We start from the raw sequence: 23,939 nt of genomic DNA, 5'->3' as shown, positions 1-23,939 counted from the left end.
TATTCCTGATGAGCCTTACCAAGTAAGATGCTTATCAACTGCAACTTGCAAAATAATCCAAAAACAGCACAGTGACCAGTGATTCTTTCACTTTGCTACAGATCTGTTTAGGGCAGAGTACCTAAATTTGCAGTGTGAGCACTGTATTAAAGTGAAATCTACTTGTTTTTTTTTTTTTTTTTTGTAATGTATTTGGTATTGTTTGATTGTTACGTGATCATTGCAGGTTGCTTTCATTCACAAGTGACATCTTGTTGATGAGGGCATTTCTTACTCTGCTGTTAGTGAGAAGGTATTCATCCCCTATCTGTGTGAGAGACTACAGCTGCAGAAATGTCAGATGTTCTGACTTGAAAATGCATTGAAACTTCTGAAAGATTGGCAATGGCACGAATGCTTTATCATGTCATGTGTTGAATTTCTGTTTTCAGAGTCAAGTTATGTTTGTATTCTGGATATGTTACTAAACATTTACTAAAAAAAATCAGAACAAAAGCTAACAGTGATGCTGGTATGAGCTTTGCGTAGGGTGCTGTCAGGCTGTGCAGAGGCTGAAGGGTAAGCATGTCAGAGGCTGAAGGGTAAGCATGTCAGAAGGCAGTCTGAAAGTTTCTGGAGTATTTGTTGTTCTGACGTGTGGTCGTATTTTCATGCCTTTTGGTACATTTTCAAAAGGAGAGGAGGTTACTATTATGTTCAGCAGTATAATTGAAAAAGGGAAAAAAACGCAGTGCAGTACAGCTGCTTATATGGGCTTCTCTGCTGTGTACAATGAGCAGTCACTTGGATACATGGTGGTATTTTTCTACCCATCAGTAGGTCATATGTGTTGTGGCAGCAGGAATAATATTTCTGGTGAAGTGAGGAAGCAGAGTTCCCTGTGTGGTCTTAGGGAGAATAATGAAATACCTTGAAGTGCTCCTGTGGATAATTGTCAATTTTTCCCCAAGATATCTTTGCTTCAGACCTTATTCCAGCAGGGAGTCCTTATATGAGCCACATGAACATAATCCACATGTGAATTCTGCAGAGGGGAGTTTTAGTGCAGGGATACACGTCATGGATCAGCAGTGTGCATGTGCAGCCCAGAAGGCCAATGGTATCCTGGTTTCCATGAGCAGAGGGGGTGGCAGCAGGGAAAGAGACAGGGTTGTCCACGTGTGGGATCCCCAGCACAGGAAAGATGTGGAACTGTTGGAGAGTGTCTGGAGGAGGGCCACAAAGATGATCCAGGGCTGGAGCACCTCTCCTAGAAAGACAGACTGAAGGAACTGGCCTTCTTCAGCCTGGAAAAGAGAAGGTTGCAGGATGGCCTTGTTGCAGCCTTCCACTATTTTAAGTAAGCTTAGAAATGTGAGGGAAAACCAATTTTTATGTGGATAGATAGTGATAGGACAAGGGGAAATGGTTTTAAACTAAAGGAAGAGATGTTTAGATTAGATGTCGGGGGGGAATGTTAACTGAGAGGGTGCTGAGGTGTTGGAACAGGTTGCTCGGAGAGGTTGTGGATGCCCTGTCCTTGGAAGTGTTTAAGGCCAGGATGGATGGGGTCCTGGGTAATCTGTTCTAGCACCCAGTGTAGTGGCTGACAACCCCGCCTGTGGCAGGAGGGCTGGAACCTGATGATCCTTGGAGATCCCTTCCAACCCAAGCCATTCTGTGGTTTCTATGATTTCATTCTATGATTTTTATGATTTTTTGCTGTCTATCGTAAGTAGATCTTCTTGCTTTGCAGTAAAAATGTTTATCACCGGTTCAGGTCATTAATTTTCTGCTTTTCTCCCCTCTTGGCTCTTAATTAACACTTGACCATTCTCTTTGTTTTAAGACTTTTGTGTCTTGTCTGGGATTAACTTAGGAGTCTTGCTGCTTAAAGTCACAGCCTGCTGTCTGACCTTTAATGTTTGTGTGTGGGCATACAACGTACAGTACCTGTAATTTAGGCAACATCTGCAGATGTGGGACTAACAATCTGTATTCCTGAAAGCTACTCTTACCACCTCCTTCACTGTACCTCATTGTATTCACATGGGAACATTGCATTGCACTGGGCACCTGCTGATTGGGGATAATGTTACAGGATGTTTACGTATTAACAAGGGAGAGACATTAACTCAGGTGATCTTGAATAGCAGTGTTGCATGTAGCTTTCCAGACTCATGAACACCCTTCATGCAATGGAGCATTTTACTGAGCTTGTTATTGGGCCTGAGTTGATTTTTGAAGCATGTTTCCTGAAGTGTTGTGTGATAGCACTGAATGTGGTGGTTGCTTACTGCTGATATGAAAGAGATAGTTGAAAGAATTAGGGGAAAACAGAGGAAGGAAGATGGGATTGGGATGCGAAGTGAGAAAGGACAGCAACATGTATGTCTCATTTCTGGTGGATACTGAAGACACCAGTAGTGTTGAATGGATAATTATGGAATAATGTCCCTGTTTTTATTTAAAAATATTGCTGAAAATAGAAGGAGTTTTGTCTGCACTTGAGACAGATTCTGAAATGTAGTTCTGTTCTCATTAAAGTATGAGTCAGGTATCCTCCTTGTTTACGCTGGCAAGCTGTCCTAAAACTACACTGTGTTATGTTGAGTAATTCCACGAGCTTGTGTTTTGAGATCACATGGACCAGTAGTGGGACAGCATTATTGCTGCTTCGTTGGAATACCTGCTTGCTTAATTATTCTACGTATCTGATCTGGTCTAGGAAACGTTGATGACTGGAGCAATATTAAGTGCCAGTGTGGAAACAATTGTTCTGGTTTCAATTGTCATTGACTATCCTGTTTCTACTCAAGGATTCTTCATTTGAAGAAAATCCTTGTGCTACATTAGTTGAAATAATATTTTAGAAGGGAACTGAAAGGTATTTTGGGAAATCATTAGGTCCATCCCTGGCTTTCAGAAAGGTTCAGCTGTACTGAAGTCATTACTGGTGGCTGTTTTCTGTAATAACAAAGTGCATTTCTGCTAACAAAGGTGCCACAGCTCCTTGTGGCAGTCTGTTCTGGTGGTCAACTGTGCAAACATCCGTAACGTTTATTTTCAGTATTTAATCTGAGTTGGTCTTGCTGTAGTTTCAGCTCTTGCCAGTTATTATTTTTAGGATAAGCTATTTTTCATGCAGAGTTTTTATTTTAGCATTTCATCTACCTTTCTAGTGAGTTGACCAGATAACTTCTAAGGTTCTATCTAATAATTTGTACGCTTAAAGTATTATATTACAGTTAAATTCCTTTATGTATTTTGTAATTTCTAGATTTGTTATAAAATGTGAAAAATGGTAAAACTGTTTATCTAACTTGTCAAACAGGTTGAATCATTTATTTTGGACCAAGAAGATCTTGATAACCCTGTACTTAAAACCACATCAGAGTTGTTCTTATCGAGCGCTGCAGAAGGTGCGGACTTGAGAGCTGTGGATCCAGAAACACAAGCAAGACTAGAAGCCTTACTGGAGGCAGCAGGTACTTTATTTGTGTAGTATTTTACTTTTTTTCTGAAACTAACTTGCACGCAGGCCTGGCAACCTGTAAATTTTGACCCCAGTGAAGTCCAGAAACTTACTGTGATGATGCGAAGCTGAGCATAACAATAAGCTCATAATTCTTACAGGTGCAGAGGGTTTCTTTGTTCACTGTTTCTGTATGCATAAGGTTAGAAAGGTTCATTTGAATGAAGTGGTATTTCACTGACCAGGTGATTACATGTGTACCAGAGGGAGGGTTACAGAGGAGAGAAGGGAAGGAAACAGATTTGCTAAAAACAGTATCTTTCTTTGTGCTGCTTTGTTCAATATATAACAATTAATGAATTACTCCCGAAATTTACGGATGAAATAGTAGTTACTGTTTGAGTTTCACAAAATTCTGTTTTGATTCTGTAGGTCTGTGATATGGATTTTGAAAAATACAGATTTAATGCTCCTGTTGCAGAAACAGACTAGATAAAAACAGTGCCACTTACTTATATTTGTTTCTTCTATGGTAGAGCTTGACTAATGAAGTCTTTCCAAATTTTGAGTCACAGATATTTGCAGTGAAATTGGAAATGACTTGTCTTTCCAAAACTGAAGGACAAAAAGTAGTAAAAACCCTGCTTTGAAACAAATCCCATTTGATCGTTATGCATATATATTCAGAATACTTTGACCAACCTTGGGAAATAGATAAAGTAGTATTTGTTTGCAAGTGTTTAGGCATAAAGCTATCTACAGTAGTCTTAAGGAACTTTAGGATAAGGAAACAAAGGGAGCAAGGGATTTGCTTTGCATTTTGAATGTGAAAAGAATTATATACCTTTTTGTCAGCAGAAAATTACAGCACCTTAATTAAAGGTGGACCTCTAAAATTAATCAAACTGGGTGTAACTGTTGTGGCTCAAACTTTGCTTTGCAGGGAAGATAGAATATATCTGGGATTTTCTGGACACTAAAGAATATTTGTGTAATGGATCCCTTTTTTCATTTAATGAAAATCAGTTGCAGTTCCTCTCGGGTACCTGATGGCTGATGTATCCTCAAACCTACTGCTAGCTTTATGAATTGTCAGTGGAGATAGCTGATGGCTAGTGTAGTAAACACATACCTCATCTACCCTCACATCTTACTCTAAGGTTACATCTAAGTTTGCAGTGTTCAAAATGATTTCACTTTTTTTGACACACACACACACACACACACACACACACACACACACACTGTATCATTGCTTTTTGTTATATCTGGGAGACTGCTTCCTTTAGGTTTCTAGATAGCAGTTTGCTGCTTGTCCACAGGATTAGATGATTCATTTTTAATCTGAGAGTCCCATGCTTTGATTTCCTATAATACTCAGAGATGTAGACAGTGGACAGAACAGAAAAGTAAACTTGTTGGAGGGCTTTTTGTGGGCTTCATCTCCTTCTGAAACAGGACAAAATTCATGTCATTTGATCAGTTGATACGTGTGTGAGGTTGAAAGACCAAAAGCACTCATGAAGAAGTCCACCAGTTAAGGATTTCTTGTCTGTACCACTGTGAATTTGAACACTGAAAATATCTGAACACTAAAAATATTGAAAGAAAACACTGAGGGCCTAGTAGCTTATTGATTAAAAGCTGTACATTGAAGGTGATTGGAAAATAAGCCTGTGCTTCTGGGATATGTTTTAGATGTTTTCGCAGGGGTTTGCACTGATCTGGGTAATTTAGCTGAAAATACCCTTCCAAGTCTTAAGTAAGGTGTTTAGGCACAACAAACCAAACAGCTTACTGCTGTGATTTTGTTTTACAATTTGACAGTGACGGCAATTTCTCTTGTCACTTTAGTGACATTTTAGTCATTTTATTTTCCTACAGTAAGTATAGCTTGTAAAAACAAAACAAACAAACAACAACAACAACAACAAAAACAAGACAGCACTGCTGCTGGAACAGGTAGTTTAGTTCCAGTTTGTCTGATGTTGTTTCCAGGGTCCTTGGCTTTCATTGCTGTGATTCCTCTCTCCTGTGTGAGGCTTATCCCAACTTGCAACAGGGAGAACAGGTGGTCGTGCATACGATGTCTCAGATTTGAGTGTTTTTCAGATGCAGGGCTCATGGCTGTGGCCTTAGGATCTTAAGTTTTGACTTGCAAAGCTAGTTCTGCTTATTCTTCCAGAATTTCTTAATGCTCAGATTTCATGTGAATGTTGGTTGTTAATTCTGAGAAGTAAGTAGCAACTGCAGCCAGACAAAATATTCGTTTTCAAGGCACTTACACAGGAGTTTAGTTTTTTTCCCCCCCCCAACCATTCCATGCTTCTTACTACAACTTGTGTGCAGTTCTTGTAGCTGTTTTGATTTGAGAACTGATTAGCCTGTGTATGGAGATGTAGAGGTCTTATTTGGTTGAGCTGCCTAAAAGTCTTTCTATGTATTGTATTTACCTATCCTAATGGCTTTGTTTATTTCTTCAGTTTCTCTTTTCAAGATGACTTAACTTCTGAAAACACATAATATTTTGAGTGGCAACAGCTTTAACTACAACTTTAGTTTGTAGTGTGAGGGCTATGTTTAATTCCCCTTTGTTAAAACAAAGCAGCAAATGCAGCATGCATGCATGCAGACAATCAGCAGTTCCTTACATTTGCTAGGGACTCCAAAAACCTGATTCATTAGCTTCAATTTCAACAATGAAGCTTCCTTTTGTATTCTGCTTGAGCAAAGCGTAGGCACTTTGTTAATGAAAATCCATCTTTAAAGAAAAATTTTTTGAGAAACAAACTCGACGTGCTAGCTTTCAATTCTGAATTCTGAAAGAGACCTTACTGTTCTAAAGTTGTATGTTGTTCTCATTTTCAGGAAAAGCAACTGAATCCAGTTGTTTGGGAAGCCCTTCTAAACAAGCCAAGGGTTCTGAGTGTATGCAGTTTTGATTGCTACTAGCAAGGAAAGGATTTATAGCTAGAGTGAACCTATGGAAAGAGATCACTGGAGATGTTTCAGTTTTTCAGACTGTTATTGATTCTTTGTATTCTTATGCTGGATTCGTGTTCTGAAACATTCAGCTCCACTGCTAATTAGGGCAATGTTGATCTCTTAAAATAGTATTTCAGCTCTAAAAAATAAAGCTGCTTTTGTGGACTTTCAGTGAGGTTGCATATTAAATTTCTTTTTTTAGAGATGATAGTTGGCAGCTGGGTGATGAAAGCTCTTTGATGCTGTGAATGAATGGGTTTAACGTTGGTGCAGGAGTCCTTTACCCTCTCTAATCCATCCTGCTACCTTAGAAGGAACAGAGCTTCTGCTTTTGGTGGATTCCTCAGTGGTCCCTAGGCATGTTTTCTTAGGAGGGCAAACTAATCCCTAGAATAAGAGCTGGGGAATATTTGGCAGATAAAAGCTGGTTTGTGTTCTGGTTCCTCCTTTTATAGGTATCAGGACTGGAAAATGGCTTGCTTACATAGTGCAGTGCTCTCAAGAGGAGTACAAGTTTGTCCTTAAAGAGAAGGATACTGGTTGAGTAGAAGTCCTGATTGCCTGTTTGTTGTATCTTGCACCTGAAATGTGGAGTACCATGGGAAGCTTTAAAACATCAAAATGCCAATCCCTGCAGTTGAAGTACTCCATGCATAGTGTTTCAGTATGGCATTGCTGAGCCTTTTGGTAAGCAACATAGAATGCTCCTGAACAGTTTTGTACCTTGAGTAACATGTTTCCTATTGTTCTGAATTTTCTCAAAAAAGAGATACGGAAGAAAGTGGTAAATATATATATGTGTATATATATATATATATTTTCCTAGCGTTAAGAGTGCTTTCTATTCCTGAGAGTTATCAGAACTCAACTAGTTGTATTCAAAGAGTCAAAACTAACTACCCCTTGCCATCTTGGTGTTCACTTGGCACATACTCTTCACACCAGGGTGGCTCTGGGATCCTGGCTGCAGGTACACTGGCGCTTCTGATGTAGGACTTGTGAGTACAGGTTTGCTCAGGGCTTGTAATAGGCTTGTGTTGGAAAATGGCTTGTTCCAAAGGAGGCCATGAAGGTGATGGAAATGTCTATCCTGTGGAGAAAGACTGAGGGAGCTGGACTTCTTCAGCCTGAAGAAGAGAAGACTCTGGGGCGACCTCATTGTGGCCTTCCTCATATGGTCAAAGTGAAATGTTTTTTTTCTTGTGTGTCTTTTTCCCCACAAATGTCTGTTAAGACAACGGTGTGCCCTCACAAGAGGCACACAGTGCAACACAGGCGATTGCCTCTGACTGGCAGCACTGCTGTGCTGTGCAGGTGGCAGAGCGCTGGCACAGCGACTGGAGATGCTGTGGGGTCTCCTCCTGGGAGATCGCTGAAGCTGAATGGATGCTGAACGCCCTCCTCTGGGTGGCTCTGCTGGGGCCTGGCTGGGCCAGATGGACCCAGAGGTCCCCACCAGCCTCAGCCATGCTGTAGTTCTCTAGGACATTAGTAGTTGATTTGGAAATGGGAGCTTGAAGCTTCTGTTTGAAAAGCCAGTAGGATGAAAGGGAAGGAGGTGAGGGAAGCAGGTTGTATGTTCTGGAATTGGGGGCAGCAAAAAGTGGAAGTAATTGCCAACTTAGTGGAAATATAAAACACAGGTCAAAATGTGAATGGGCCTGGACAAAATCTGTCTGCTTTAGGATAAACTGAAATGGTAGAGTGAGATTCAGCAACTGTGTAATTGAATGCTTTCCAGCATCTATATATATCTGTATACCCACTAGTTATACTATCAGCCGAAACGGCGTTTTGTGATGTGAACAGAAGCATTCAATATTCACTAACATCACTTTTTCCAGTAAAATGGATTTAAAGAAGAAAAAGCTTTTCCTCCAACATTAGAGGACCTGAATGTGACTGAATGGATTTATGATCCAGCACTATGGCAGAGAGATTTAAAAGATTTGTGGCCTGGTTTCATCCTGCATCTGTGTCACTTTGGGAAGCATTGGAGACTGAGGGGGGTACATTCTCTGATCTTTTTTATAGTAAAAGATTTATATTTGAACCTGGTGTTTCTTTTCTGGGGGTTGATGAGTAACTTATCTGTGATTTTAAATGGAGGTGTGCCTCTCATACATTAGAAGCTTAACCTCTAAGGGTTATCTAAGTTCCATCCCAAACTGTAGAAGCTACAAATTGGGAGCTGCAGGAGATGTGTAAGATTCATTCATGTTTATCAATGTACTGACTGCAAATATATGCTTGTAGAATGTAGTGAATACCTTTCTGGATTTATTTCAGTATTATTGATTTAAAAAAAAAAATGGAGTTATTATTCGGGGAATCTAAGAGAGGAGTGCTGGAACTGGAGCAAAGATTAAGCCTTACTGTTGAGTCATGTCAGTAACAAATATGAAGCATGTTCAGGCTCCCTCAGCACAGCAAAAGCCTCTCCTTGGTTTGAGTCACTGTTCTTACTGAATGGTTGTTTTTAAACCAAGGAAGCCTTTTTACCTCAATTTGCTCAATTTGAAATACTCGTGTTACATGGACGTGGTATATATATATCAAATAAGCAAAACAATTTTCATCAGTAGGCTTCGTTCTAGGATAGAAGTCAGGGCTGTGCTACTACTTAAATCATCAGTGTTTAGTAACTGGAATACTTTTTGAGATATTGGCACATTACAGTGACTTGCTCATTTTCTTTCTTCACTACCTAAAGATTCAGAATGGGAAGGAATATATGGTACGTGAAACCTACAGATGTGTTGTGCTTTTGAATACGTTGGATAAACTATCTGAGTTTTGTGCATGTAATTAATATTATATTTTGCTAAAATTTTGCATGATTGAAATACTTTTTTTCTAATCTTAGTCATTTGGATTAGAAAAAGTTGAGTCTAATCCTGCTTTTGAATAATTAACTTCCATACCTGAAAAGCATTTTAAGTGTACAGACTTCTCATTTATGTGGTTCTTTTTCAGGTGGATTTTGTTGTGAAGAGCAGTTTAATTTTAACACTTAAAAACTGATCCTTCTAGGTATCAACAGTTCTCAGATCAAATATGATAACTTAGCAGTGTTTTTGGAATTCTTTTCTTTGATAGAGATGATTCCAAGATTTTAACTTGCCCTCAACAGGATATGGTGGTAGGGTAAGACCAGACAATCACTACTCAATTTCTTTAGTTAGCTGCTTGAGTGTCAGTGGTCAGTGCTAATTAGGTAGTGCTTTGTTACTACACTGTAAACAGTTAATGCAATTCTTATTTTTGCAAGGTTTTTTTTTTTTTTTTTTTTTTTGAGTCCTAGATTTTTTTTTTTAATTAACTCAACTTTTCCTTTGTTTTATTACTGCTGTGTTTTATTTTTTCTATAAGCTGGATTCTTCTGCAAGGCAAATACCCCTTCAATCTCCTCTTATAATACAGGGATATTTCTGATCAAAAGCCTTTTCCAATTTGTGTTATTTCTGGGATGTGTTAGCTTAGTGCTTCAAGTAGCCTCAGCCAGAGCTCAAAAGCAGGGACAGTTCAGGCAGGAGAAAATAGCCAGTGCTCTACTGACAGTTCTCCTTGGTGTGTGGATTGAATTGGAGTTCAGCCTGTACTGAATGGAAATCCTGTGTGTGCTTCCTTCACTAGTCAGGGGGAAATGCCCTGTTCAGGCTGTGTAATGGGGAAAAGCTTATGCTGGGCCTTGTGTGGCTGCAAGCTTAGGCCTAAGTGTTAGGTTCTGCAGCTAGTGTTGGAGCGCTGGGGGTCTGCTGAGGCGGCTGGTAATGCTTTCTGGTTGCTGCCCATATGTTGATGAAGTGCAGAGAAACACAAATTTTTGTCATCTTTAGTTTTATTCTTGTTACAGCTAGAAAATAAGGATAGTGGGTAGCAATATGGCGTAGTTGTATGGCCTTGTGAACCCTTAAACTCATCTTGATGAGGCTTTTTTGCTAATCATTTAGAGTAGAAGGATGTGTTCTTTCTTGAACATGGATCATGGGAAAATAGATTACTCGGATTCTTTCCAAAGGGAGTAGCATCCAGATTTTGATTATCCTGTACTCTGTAATCTACTGTGGCATTCCTACAGATCTTATTTGCAGAATGTTTTGTTGTATAGGATGCGTTTAATGACAATACACTGAGAGGCTGTAGATGATTGTATTGTAGGGAGATTTTATGAACAGTTTCTCAAATGTTTGTTTTGGACTGGTTATGAGTGTTGTTCCCCAAGGGTCAGTACTGGGGCCTGTCCTGTTCTGTATCTTTACTGATGACCTGAACGAGGGCATGCACCTTCAGTAAGTTTGCAGATGACACTGAGTTGGCAGGAGGTGTTGATCTGCCTGGGGAGAGGTAGGAAGGTCCTACAGAGGGATCTGGACAGGCTGATCGCTGGGCTCAGGCCAGTGGGATGAAATTGAACAAGACCAAGGGCCAGTCCTGCACTTGGCCACAACAGCCCCAGGCAATGCTATAGGCTTGGAGCACAGTGGCTGGAAGACTGTGTGGAAGAAATGGACCTGGGAGTGTTGGTTGATGCTGAGCTGAACAGCAGTGTGTTCCAGGTGGCCAAGGAGGCCAATGGCCAGTAGTGCAGCCAGCAGGAGCAGGGAAGTAATCATCCCCCTGTACTCAGCTCTGGTGAGGCTACACCTCAAGTACTGCGTTCAGTTTTGGGTCCCTCACTACAAGGAAGACATCGAGGCTCTGGAACGTGTCCAGAGAAGGGCAACAAAGCTGGTGAGGGGTCTGGAGCACAGGCCTTATGAGGAGAGGCTGAGGGAATGGGAGTTGTTCATCCTGGAGAAGAGGAGGTTCAGGGGTGACCTTATTGCTCTCTACAGCTGTCTGAAGGGAGGTTGTGGTGAGGTGGGGGTTGGCCTGTTCTCCCATGTATCTAGCAATAGGACTAGAGGGAATGACCTCAAATTGTGCCAGGGGAGGTTCAGGTTGGATGTTGGGAAATACTTCATCTCCAAAAGAATGGTCTGGCACTGGAACAGACTGTGCAGGGAGGTGGTGGAGTCTCTGTCTCTGGAAGTGTTCAAGAAGTGTTTAGATGTTGTACTGAGGGACGTGGTTTAGTGGGAAATATTGGTGATAGGTGGATGGTTGGACTGGATGACCTTGGAGATCTTTTCCAACCTTGGTGATTTTTTGAAACATGGAATTATACACAAGTTAGTGCTATACATCATTAGACTGATTATATGGGCTTTTTTTAATAGGTAGGGTAGTTGGCCACCCCTGATAATACTTGAATATTTTCACTTGCTTTAGCATACTGAGTGAGTGGCTGGAAGTCCATGGCTTCTGGGATAAGCTGCTACTGACATAGGCCTTCTAGGGGTCTCTTGGTTCTTCGCTCGAAAACATACAGTTGTTTGAAGTCGTTTTTGTTCCATGTAGTTGCTGACTTATACCAGAGCCAATTTCTGGTTGATGGGAGCATTTACTATCCATTTGGACTTAGTTTCTCACTGAATGCTAGAAATTTGGAATGCATGTGGGATATTTACTTACAAATTGCCTTCAAAGTTTATTTGAAGTCTCTTCCTGCATTGTGCTTGTGCTTAGAGATTGCATCTTGCTGTTAATCTCCATAGGACGGTGATCCTTTTGCTCCATAACCCATAGGTTTGCTATAGATCAGTATGGAATTCCATGCTTTGCTCCTTCTACCATCAAACAGGTGAAGATGTCTGGAAAGTAGTGGGCACAGGTGATGGGTTAATGGTAGGACTAGATGTTCTTAGTGGTCTTTTCTAATTTTAGTGATTCTGTGAAAGTAACTTGTTTTTCAAAAGTCAGAAGACCTCAGACAGATAAGATATAATATTTGGCTTAGAATGTTAGCAGTCAAGAATAGGAATTCTAGGAACCTTCTACAGTGTGAATAGATATTACTGTTTTCCTGTAGTTTCTCTTGGGACTTGTCAGGGGTAGGTGGCTGTCTTTTCCTTGTGCTTTTTACATTTCATAGCAGACTTTGGTTTCCATGTTCCTTGTTTCCATGTTTCAGCAGTAGTCTTAGTTTTTTGAGGTGTATTTTCTGTGTTTTTGGAGGCAGGCACTTGAAATGAGGCAGTGCTAACTCTTATTTATCATGAGGCACTGAAAGAAAAATCAGGGATTAAAGAATAGATGCCTGTTGTTCGCTTTGGTGTATTTCTGTAAAGTAACAAACCTTGTTCTTTCATATTGACTGGCGTGAAGTAGAGAATTTGAGACCTGGCATCTAGAAGTTATGATGGTTTTTGCTTCTGGCTCATTAATGAAGTTGCTGCTTTTATTGCATTACAGGTAGGTATTGTAAGTGCTGCAATCAAAATAAATTCCCCAAGAAGGATTTGGGGCTTTAAAGTACTTTTAAAGCACTCTGAAGTAATTTGATTTTCTTTCCTCAGTGTCTGGTCTGGATACTGTCTTTGAGTACAAGTTTGTCAAAACTGTTGCCCACAGCTCTGAATTTGGAGCCGTTCTGCCCTGATTCTAGCTGGGATGCTCAGGAGCTGGTAGCAGTGCCTGTGTGCTCATTTAGTGCTGTGCCCTGTCAGGACCTGGCTGAGCTCATGGCTGCAGGGCTGTGGGCAGGTGACTGCTTGGCTCTGTGGCAGATGTGCTGAGTCTGCCTTTTGGCCTCTGTCCATTTAAAGCTGAACAAAGCCACACAGACAATGCAACTTGCAGTCGGTGTATTCTCTTAGCTAATCACAGTGGTATTGTCAAGTATGGTACAGCCAGAAATGTGTTTGTGTATATGAATGTGCTTCAGTACTTGCTGGTGCATGGTCCTGAAAAAGATGTTGCTGGACCTTGCAGGAGGCAGCTGTATAGGGAAGAGAAGGCTCAGTATGGAAAAGGCTGTAGGCAGCCAGGAGTCAACGGCTGCCGTGGCAGATCTTTCTGGATGTGCTGCAGGTTTTAATGTTAAGGCTGGGGAAAAACAAAAAATAAACAAGTAGACCCAAACAAATAAACAGCAAATAGGCCATTGAAAAAAGAAATTCAAATAGGAAGTGAAAGCCTCCTATTTAATATACAATATCTCCTGTTTACTCTTGGCTCCAGAGCAAATTCATGTCCCTGGCAAAGTAGGAGTTTGTAAACACTTCTGTGCTAACTAAAGCTAGGTACTAAAGCTAACTAAAGTACATAACTAAAGTTTATGTACTGAAGGAAAGCTGGCAAGATACTGTGAGTTTTTGATAGAACTCAGAATCTTTTTTCCCTAAATATAGGGAAAAACAATAGGGATGCTTAGTAAGACATTAGACCTTCACAGTGTGATAGTAGGAAAAAAAATTCTGCTTTGTGGCTTTCAGCAGCTGTAGTCAGGTTGAATTCCAGCTGCCCCAGAGTTAGACCAACTTTTTTTTTTTCTGACTCTTTCCTATTACAGTTCTTACCATCAGTTTTTGGAGGTTGCATTTTTTGTTGATCTGGACTTCTACTTTTGCTGTTAAGTGATTATATGCAAACAGAAGCTTTCTCTTTCTCCAAGCCCAAATTCAAATGTCTCTATGGACATTTGATTTGGCTTGGAATCTAAAACTCGAATAGTGAGTTTGAAAGTAATCTTCACATGCTACACATAGAAAAGATCTAGTTTTACTTCCAAAGTCAGGCTTTTTGGAGACAGTTAGTTTCTTTTTCCTGCAAAAAAATCTTGGGACTGTAGAGAATGCTTCTTTCTTACCTTCCATCTTGTTGCCTGTTCAGCATGTTAGCTGAGTAGATGCTTTGGCCAGCAGGGATACTGTGGGATTAATGTTAAAAGCTAGCAGTTACATGTCAATTGAATTCTAGCTATTGGTGGTCGATAGAGATTGAGAATTTCTGTCTTTCTGTCTGAGAATTCCTGTATAATAGCTTTCAGCACTTACTAAATATTTTTTGCCTTAATTGGTTGTAGTATTTCATAGTTGTGAGATAGGTACTCATCAGATACTGAACCAAAGCTTTAAATATTTTTTAAAAGAAAAAAAATTGAATACTTCAGACCAATCTAGAACAAGTGTATTCTTATTTTTGCTTATTTGCTAGAAGAAATATAATTGCTTTCTGATACTTAAATGCAATTCTTCAGGCTTTGTGTTGGTTTGCTTTCCTTAAAGCGATTTGGTCATTGAACTACTGTTTAGTTGGGAAGGTAAACTTACTGTGTTATTACTTTTCTCCTAATAGTAGTTGCTTCTCTGAAAAAGAGGTGATCTGAGGGTGGATACCTGTCCAGGCACTTATCTACAGTGAGATGGGTGAAAGCCATTTGTTCTGTGAGACATTTCTGCCTTCTGTGCTTATTGCTGGAGCATCCACCTCTGCATTGCCAAAGGAGCATCTGCAGCTTCTGTGCAGTTGCATGTTTTGTTATTTGCTTCAGCAGCGCTGAAGGACTTGTGATGCTTTGCAAGAACACATGTAGCAGGGCTCCAGCTGTGGGGAAAAAAGCCTTCTGGAGAAGAGGTTGCAGTTCGTAAAGAGCAAGAGTTACTAACAGATGTCAGAGAAAACTGTTTTCTGTATGAGCATCTGTCTGTAAAGTATTCAGGTGTGAATTTTGCATCTGGTAAGTACAGAAAATGGTTTATAAAGTAGATCTCTGACTAATGTAGGAATAGCACGTGATACTTCTGTGTTAACTACACAAAAAGGAAGCAAGTGCATTTGGTTGCTTGTTCAGTATGATTTTATGCACATGCAGATCTGTGGTGAGCATGTCTGGATGTCTGGGTTCCCATAATGAATCGGAAGCATCAAAAATTGTATCTGGTAGGTTGTCTCATTGTACTTGAATTAATGTTTCTTTGATAGGGCTAAAACGAGGAAAGCCTTGAAAGATGAAGTTGTATTTCTTTTTACAAAGGTAAAAGAAATAATAATAATAATAATAATAGAATATCTAGCTGTTTGGACATTTCAGAATGACCACTGCAGAATGATGGTAGCTGAGGTGACGTAGTGGCTATTTGCTGTCACCGTCAAGCAGGAATCCTTCAGTTTCTACATAGTTTTCTCTCATGGCTTCTGGTGTTTGCTAGGCCACTTAGCAGTCACATTCACCTTGGAGTTCACATTCAACTTGTTATTCTGGCAGACAGCTCTGTGCAGAAAAATGTTGAAACCTTACCTGCAGGAAAGTGTCTTAAATGAGAAAATTATGAGAAACACAAGTATTTTCCAGGGGCGTTTTTTGGGAAGGAGTTGGGAGGAGTGTAAAGCTTCTATGAGTTTGTTAGCTGTAGTCTAAATATTTCACTGCTAGGTGATAAAAATGTCTGTGGTTACAATTGAGATGTTCTTTTTTCTCCTGCCGAATGGGCTTTTTTCTCCACTTTACTCCTGCTCTTCCTTCTCTCTTTCCCCAGTCAAGCCAAATCGACTTTTACAAAGCTTTTGTGATTTTTGAGGGCATCTTTCAGACATGCCAGGATTTTAAATAGTAGTGCTGTCATTGTCTGGTTTACGCGTTCGTTTACGCGTTCGTTTACGCGTTCGGCACAACTTCAAGTTTCTTTGCACTGCACTAAGGAGCTCTTCTGCCACCCGTAGCAGCTCCTTTTGTCACAGGAACTCTTAAGTCAGTTCAACTATTTGCAGGAGAATTCTTTTAGTACCATTTGGAAGGTAGCAAAGGCTTACTTGAGTTAAGCAAGGTCTTCCTACTGTCAGTTGGATTGCCTCTGGTGCCTAAGTTTGTTATCCTTATCCTCTTTTGTCCTGTGTTTCTGGTACTATTCATGGGGAAGACTACTCTTTCTTCTATAAAGATATTGCGCTTGAGAAAACTTGAAGCTGTTCTGTAGCTGTGTGGGATTGCAGAGCCCATGATGGAGTCTGACAGTTGTGCAGTGCAGGCTGCAGAAGACTAGCTCTTCTAGAGAGACCTGCTGGAGGACTGCTTGCTGTTGCTCTGTGCTGGCTGGCCACAGGCTGCCTTGGGTCTGATGGACCAGCTGGGCAGGCACCAGCTGCTCAAGTGCATCCTGAAAGTGCCATGTTCAGCTAATCCCCTTGGATCAGCTCTGAGATGTGTGGAATATACATTGCTTCCCTGAAGGTGCCTGAAACATTTGCCTGGGTAGAGATACAGCACTGTTGTGAAGCAGTGCTTCTGTGAAGGTTAGGATACTAAAAAACACTGTTAATCCTCAACTACAGCAGTGTGAAGAACCGAAACTTTAGGAAGGTTTGTGGCCAGCTTTGGCTGTGCGTGTGGGGTGATCAGATAAAAACTTCAATCTTTTTTTTTTTTTTTTTTGCGTATCTGTTTTGTTTGCAGGAATCCCATGAGACCGTAAAAGCTCAGTCTGTCTCAGTTGATTTCTGAATTGAGGTTTACTGAGTATGCTAGTGGTGTTCTGCTCATCCACAATGTCATGTCAGAACGATGCATTTACCTTGCCACATGATTGGTTTCGAGCAAAAGTGCTGAACTTCTCTCATCATCTCAGGAAGATCCTGGGAAAACTTATGCTTAAGCATAAGTCTTGTATCTAGTTCCATATGAAAGAAAGCCTTTTAGCTGAGAAATTTTGCTGTGAGGAAATGAGAATGGTTTCTTGCTGAAGTCTCTTCTGTCTGGAGTTTCTCTGAAATCTAGAGCTTGCAAGAGGGGAACAAATAGTGAATGGAAGATTTTATACCTTAGATACACTTACCTCTTCTAGAGACTAGGATCTTGCTGATGTGTGACTTTTGAGCTATCATGACTTTGGGGCGTGGTTTAAATATTTATTCACTTGATTTGATCTTAGAAAGACTTTGGGGGCAGGAGAGACTTGCATTGAAGGAGAAGAATGTTATCTTTCAGTGAGCTCTGAAAATACAAGGCATGAAAAGAAGGCATTTAACAGGGAAAAATAATAAGGTGTTGCACAACCATCTCTGATGGTTGGCATTTTTGAATATGTGCCATTGTGCTACAGAAAGCTGTGAATGTCAAACACTGTAGGTTTTGGTTTAGCCATTTTCATAGGGTCCTTATCAATTTTGTGACTCAGTAGAGTGCTAGTGAGACTTTAATAACATGAAAATTTGAGTTAATCTTGCACATAAATGATCACAAATGTGGAGAATCTTCTGGAGAATGCTTTTAGTTTTCAAAGGATGGGAGGAGCCTAGAAAGTCTGATTATTGCATGAGATGTTTTAAACGCCTGGGTGAATGACACGAGAACAAATAGCTATTAAGTGGACTCAAAAGCAAACAAATTGGAGATCAGATGACTGAGCATTACAGCATAGTCATCCTAAATCACAGTATAGTAAAACCTGAGCGGTTATTTAGATGATACTATAAACCTGTAAAAGGGAAGTAAATGAATGGGTGTCTGAGTAGCAGCATCCTGCTGTTCCCTTGTGTTGTATCTAGCCTAACACACCTGCTCTGGTGTCCTCTGGGATCCCAGTGATTGTCACCCATGGAAACAATACCTTGGGGCAGGAGCTCTGCAGTTGTTCCATTTGTCTTCATAGGATGCAAGACTTAGATCTGTGCTGTGATGTGTTTCTCGTAGTTTCAGAAATCCTGTGCATGAATGCATCATGGAGACAATAGCCAAGCAGATGTTATGATTGTCTTATCTCATCCTGATTAGATCCAGTTGTTTCTTCTCTTAGGCAGTAAGTAGATCAAAGACAAGTGCAGTTAGCCTACAAGATCAAGGCAGTCAGTTCTTTGCACTAGGGTCACCTGGGTGTATATTTCTGAAGCAAGTCTCTCATTCTTTTCCTGCTTGATGCAGAGAGGTTAATTCTGTCTAGATAGCCAGACTACTGGAATGATTTGTCTGTCCAGTTCAGTTTCAGATATTTAGGTAACTTTTTTTTTTCCTCAGGTCCTTTGCTGCCAGCAGAGGTGTTCAGTTCCCTTCATGAAAGCCTTCAAAGTAGAAGAAAACTGTTGTACTGGTTCTTGAATGCAAATATACTCCTTGAAGCCTTTGCTTGGGGATCATTTCTCTAAATCCTGTGGATTTCTCTCCTTCCACTTCCATTTTGCTCAATGAGGCAGTCCTAGTTATTTGGTTATAATAGTCCTAGATATGCTGTTGGTGCTGGGCTGTGAGTTAGTAATTCCCTTCCTTTCCTTGGGCAATATGCTGTAAGCAGATGCATGCATGGTGCCACCAGTGCAAATTTTGTCATGTTGGTGTGCTTGTTGCACCTGTTATGGTCTCTTTCATGCTGGCAGGGGAGGGATTCTTGGCTATTCCAGCAACCTGGAGTGGGAATGCTCTAAGCCAACACTTAGCAGCTCTTTAACAGCGATGTGGGTTATGTGACAAAGTGTCTCCTGTGCTGGTATAAGTTGTTTCAGGGTACCAAAGTTTGGCAAGTCTTGGTTCTTGGATTGCTTGGAAAATTATTGAATGCTTTCACACTGGGGAAACACATCATCTGGAGACAGTATTCAAAACTTTCAAAGTGTGATATCAGTATTTATACTGTAATAGTTGCAAGCTGGCTTGTGCAAAACATGGTTTAAATCAGTTGTGCACATCCCAAATTGCAAATCTTCAGAGATGTAAGATGCATATTTTCCCCGTGTTTTATATCTAATTTGACTCTGTTTAACCACTAAGGAATTGAAAAGTTACTGATTCGTCACTGGTGAAGGTAGCTAATCTATAAACCAGTAATTGTTTTCTTTCTCTACCACATGAAAATGTTTTTTGTACTATACCTCTGCTTTTCCCTTAATGCTGTTTTCACATTAGTGTAGGCAAATCTGGGCTCTGCATATGCTGCAGTGGCAATTGCAGTGGTGTTTAAAGATAAAATGAACTGAGCTTCAGTTCTTCACTGTGTTCCAGTCTGTGAGGGGCTGTGTGTAATAAAACCAGTGTGGAATAAACTGTGCAGCTGTACAATAACTTTATATCAGACATGCAAATGAATGAGATAAATAGCTGCTTATGGTGATTGATATTCTGTATTGCCCTTCAGATTTAGTCTAGTAGCCAAGAAACTGTCTAAAACAAATGACTTGTTACCAAAATTCGCCAAGTCTGTGTTTCTACTCTGTAGTGCTTTGGTACCATAGACGTGACATTATTTTTCAAGTATGCTTAAAAAATCGGAAATTTTATTTCATATTTGTATCTGGAGGTGTGCAGTTAAGAATACTAAATTAGAGGGAGATCAAGCTAATTTATACATATATATTTTTTTCTTGCTCTTAGAAATAATGCGTTGGAAGCAAGTCCAATTCATTTTCAGTGGAGTTGCATGTGCGAAGTAGAAAACTCTTCATGTGTAGATAACCTAAAGCCAAGACTGTGAGATAATACCTGCTTTCCATACTTGGGTGGGGGTTTGACCCCTGGCCTTGTCTTTAGTCCCCTTAGAGATTTTAATTTGTGTTTTATTCTTCAAAGGTATGAGTTGAGAGTTTTCAGTGGGTGTTTAAACTGCCAGTTGAAAATAGTTTTATTGCTACCTTATTACAGTTAAAAATGTTCAGGTAGTAGACAAGTGTTAACTGCTAGTGTTACATAGCTAATTTTCTGGCATGTTTGCAATGATTTTTAACTAATAGTGCATGTGGCTGAAATCTAAAATAGTGTCTTTGCATTTTTTTTGTGTGACTTTCATACTAACCTCACTGAATGAACGTGCACTGAAGGAATTGGTAAATTGTCCACTGCCGATGGTAAAGCCTTCGCAGATCCTGAGGTTCTCCGGAGACTGACGTCCTCTGTCAGCTGTGCACTGGATGAAGCTGCTGCTGCACTGACGCGGATGAGGGCAGAGAACAATCACAATGCAGGGCAGGTGGACAAGTATGTATTGATCTCTCCTTGGTTTCTGAATGCTAGAATGTAAGTTGATATTTCTCATTTCAAATTCAGTTTTTACAGTTAGTCCTCAATAACGTATATGCTGTACTAGCAGATAAACTGAAGGTTTAGCTACTGCCATATCAGGTTTTTAGCTTTAGAAGTGGAAGTCAAGTGTGATTTGGTTGATTAGAGGACGTGCTGCTATTCCTGTGTGCTAGGTGGTCAAATTCTTTATTTTGAAAAATTGGTTAGACTTATCCATGTAGAAGAGCTGGTGATAGTTCTCTGCTTACTGCTTTATGTTTTGGTGGAAACTAAGGAATCTAGTTCATAATATTATCTTCCAGCTTACACTTAAAGGGTAGCAGTTTGCCCAGCAATCTTGCTCAAGGAACTTGGGAGAAAAAGAAGCTATATACCTAGTAACTCTTCAGAGGCAATAATTAATGAGGACAAATGACTGTAGAAATGAGAATTTATCCTAAGTATCTGAAAGCTTTCCTCTCCATTTCAAAGTGCTGTTAGGGGTCCTGGAGTATTTTCTACTCTGACAAATGAATAGAAGTTGTTCTTAACAGTTTAGGATAATGTGCTTGCGTGTACAGCTGAACTTGAAATCTCGGATCAGAAATTCAAAGTATTTTTTCTGTAGATTTAGTTTTCAATTATTTTTGTCAAAATACTGAAGTTATACCGCAAATAGTAACAGTGGTAAGGAAGTTTGGCTTACAGCAATATTGAGCATTAGTGGTTACTGTGGATTATTCACTTTTTGGCTTTCTCTCTACTAGAAACTTACCTCTGTAGCCATGGTTTGCCACAGTCATAGCCTGTGATCTATCTGGCATTCCACCAAAGAGTGAATAAAACATCAATGAGTGTTTACCTCTGTGTTTTGCACACACTGCACATTACCTAGTTTTGAGCACTCTTCTCTGTATGTAGCTTATATGAGAGCTTGAATGAGTTAGCAAGTGTGAACATGAGGAAGGTCTTTATTTCCATTTCACCAGTGAAAATAACGTATATGTGAACTTTTCTCTTAAAAAAGCATCTGCAGGCTGTATTTTCTAGGACGATGTCTTGAGCCCTTAGGACTTCTTCCGCGCATAAGAAAACTACCCCTATTGCGGCTCTTTTGTGCTTATTCTGTGGTAAATGATTTTCCAGTCGCAGTTTGGCAGAAGCATGCTCGGATGGGGATGTAAATGCTGTCCGGAAGCTGCTGGATGAAGGAAGAAGTGTAAATGAACATACTGAAGAAGGGGAGAGTCTCCTTTGCTTGGCCTGTTCAGCTGGATATTATGAATTGGCACAAGTAAGTAAAAAATACAGTCACAACTAAACCTTTGTGAAACATTGTTAAAGGGGTTTCTTCAATATTTGAATGCCTTAACTATCATGATTGAAACAGTTTTTATAATCCAAAACGAGTAGTAGTTAATACCACTTAATGTGAGCACACAGGTATTGGTTGTCTTTTTAATATAAAATGCCATCAGCATTGAATTAATTTGGGTTAATATCTGGCTTTTATACATGGGTATTCAAGAGCAGAATTTGTCTTTTTGGCTTAAGTGACGATTCCCAGAAAGTGACCGGCTTCATGTTTATTGTGCTGACAGCTGTATGGGGGAGAACTGTTTACCTGTAAGTTTGACCTAATGTGGGCTGTAGTCATTAATACAAACTTACAGTATATCTGCTGTCATTTTGGCTATGAACTGCTTTATGACATTTGAAAATGTCAGTACTGTACTGAACTTAATGTTGATATTAACAGATATGAATAAATGTAGAAAATAAGTGTTACCTTAAGCAGAGTACAGGTGGGTAATTACATGTGGTCCTGAGAAGTACCATTGTGTTTCACTGCTATGGGTATTTTAATTTAAGGGGATGTCATGACTGACTGGGGAATCAGTGTCAAGCTCCACTGAACTAGAATCAAAATGTCAGTGCTAGAATTTATTCATTCTAATAGTGAACTTTTTTTCCTTAGGTGCTATTAGCAATGCATGCAAATGTTGAAGATCGAGGGAATAAAGGAGACATAACTCCCTTAATGGCAGCTGCTAGCGGAGGCTATGTAGATATTGTTAAACTTCTCCTTGTTCATTGTGCAGATGTCAATGCTCAGTCTTCAACAGGTAACAAACTGAAAAAATGAACAAAACTAGAGCATAATCCAGGTGTTTCTGTTCTGAACGTGTTTTTTGCTGGTATTTTAACTTGAAGTACGCACAGCAGGAATGACTAAGATATAGGCTAGATACATACTGGACTTGGTTAATAATGGCCAGATGAGGCTCTAATGATGGCTTTCAACATTAACTGTAACAGAAAGCACTGTTCCCTGGAGGTCTACTGTGGTATTAAATGACCAGAAAGATGCATCGAGTTCAGTTTTTCTCATTTGTACAATCCAGAGTTGTCTTCTTACTGGATATACCTGATCAAGACCAGTTATTTTGGTCTGTCGCATTTTACCAAAGTAGAACAGTTCTTTAAGAATTGAGTGTTGTCCACATTGCTGATGCTTGACCACAACCTGACTAACCTTGCTGAGAGTATTAACCTGCATTTTAATTTTTCTAAAATGGAATTAATTATTTTTAAGTAGGTAACATTCATTTTTTCTTGATATCTAGTTGTATTAAGTGGAACGTCTTAGAATTGTCAGTAAAATTTAAAATGTGAGCCAGCATTTTCAGAATCAGAGTTTTAAATTGTAATAGTTTATAGTTTATTCTTATCCACCCAGTAGAAGCTTTTTAAAGGATTGCTGGGTGCCATCTTAAAACAAACAAACAAAAAACCCCAAAAATAACACCAACACAAAAAGCAGAGCAAAACCCCAGCAAAACAAAACAAAAACTAAAAAAAAAAACCTCACACAGAAAAAGATCAATGATTAATTTTCTCTTTTTATGTGTTGAAGTAGGAAACTTTGATCTTGACAATCAAAGAAAAAAATGCTTATTTTGAGTATTATGTGTTAAAACTCTCATAACTGTGTTGAAGATATTGGCTGAAGTAACTTTATTGTGACATAAGAGGCTGCCCTGGTGGTGTACTTGTTTTTTCAGGGTTTTTAAAACTAACTTCATTTTGTGTATTAGGAGTGGGAAATGGAGAGGACTTACATGTAACTTCTTCTTCTCTGCAGGGAACACAGCGCTCACTTATGCTTGTGCTGGGGGCTTTGTTGACATAGTGAAGGTGCTATTGAAAGCAGGTGCTAATATAGAAGACCATAATGAGAATGGGCATACCCCCTTAATGGAAGCAGCCAGTGCAGGTCATGTTGAGGTTGCAAGAGTATTGCTGGAGTATGGTGCAGGAATCAATACTCATTCCAACGAGTTCAAAGAAAGTGCACTTACACTTGCATGCTATAAAGGTATTGTCTCGTATATTGTTTTGTGTTTTTCTTGACAAAAATTATTTCTGGGTTTTACCTAGCTAAAACTTCCAACCGAACTTTTGATCCAGTACTTTCTTAACTGTTTAAAATTGATGTCAGGAAATATTCTTCCTTGGTGTAGTGGTCTGCTTGTATTCAAATGTGGTGGACATATGTGGCATGCTGGAGCTGAAATCTTGTGAATGGCTATGTCCAAACTTGTGCTTTGACGCAGCACCACTTTCTTTCCCTCCACTACTGCATTCACCATTTCATTCAGATTCTCCTCCCAACTACCTGCAAGTTTTGAAAAC

The 23,939-nt window shown here is 39.8% G+C and overlaps 1 protein-coding gene across 17 annotated transcripts in view; it reads left to right on the top strand.

The window, feature by feature from the left end:
- Positions 1 to 23,939, top strand: part of ANKHD1 (ankyrin repeat and KH domain containing 1) — a 103,712-nt gene that overhangs the window by 11,721 nt on the left and 68,052 nt on the right. For 15 of the 17 annotated variants that reach the window (XM_085237013.1, XM_085237006.1, XM_085237004.1 and 12 more), the window contains exons 2-6: positions 3,314 to 3,467; positions 20,063 to 20,219; positions 21,390 to 21,537; positions 22,222 to 22,369; positions 23,389 to 23,622. In XM_085237013.1, coding sequence (XP_085093139.1) covers positions 3,314 to 3,467; positions 20,063 to 20,219; positions 21,390 to 21,537; positions 22,222 to 22,369; positions 23,389 to 23,622 — 841 coding nt within the window. Of the gene's footprint in view, positions 1 to 3,313; positions 3,468 to 9,152; positions 9,177 to 20,062; positions 20,220 to 21,389; positions 21,538 to 22,221; positions 22,370 to 23,388; positions 23,623 to 23,939 lie in introns of all 17 variants that reach the window. The other 2 variants (XM_085237000.1, XM_085237003.1) reach the window with 2 other exon arrangements.

This window comes from Meleagris gallopavo, chromosome 15 (genome assembly GCF_905368555.1).
Source record: "Meleagris gallopavo chromosome 15, MGAL_WU_HG_1.1, whole genome shotgun sequence".
NCBI lineage: Eukaryota > Metazoa > Chordata > Aves > Galliformes > Phasianidae > Meleagris > Meleagris gallopavo.
This window is presented reverse-complemented; position numbering and strand designations above follow the sequence as displayed.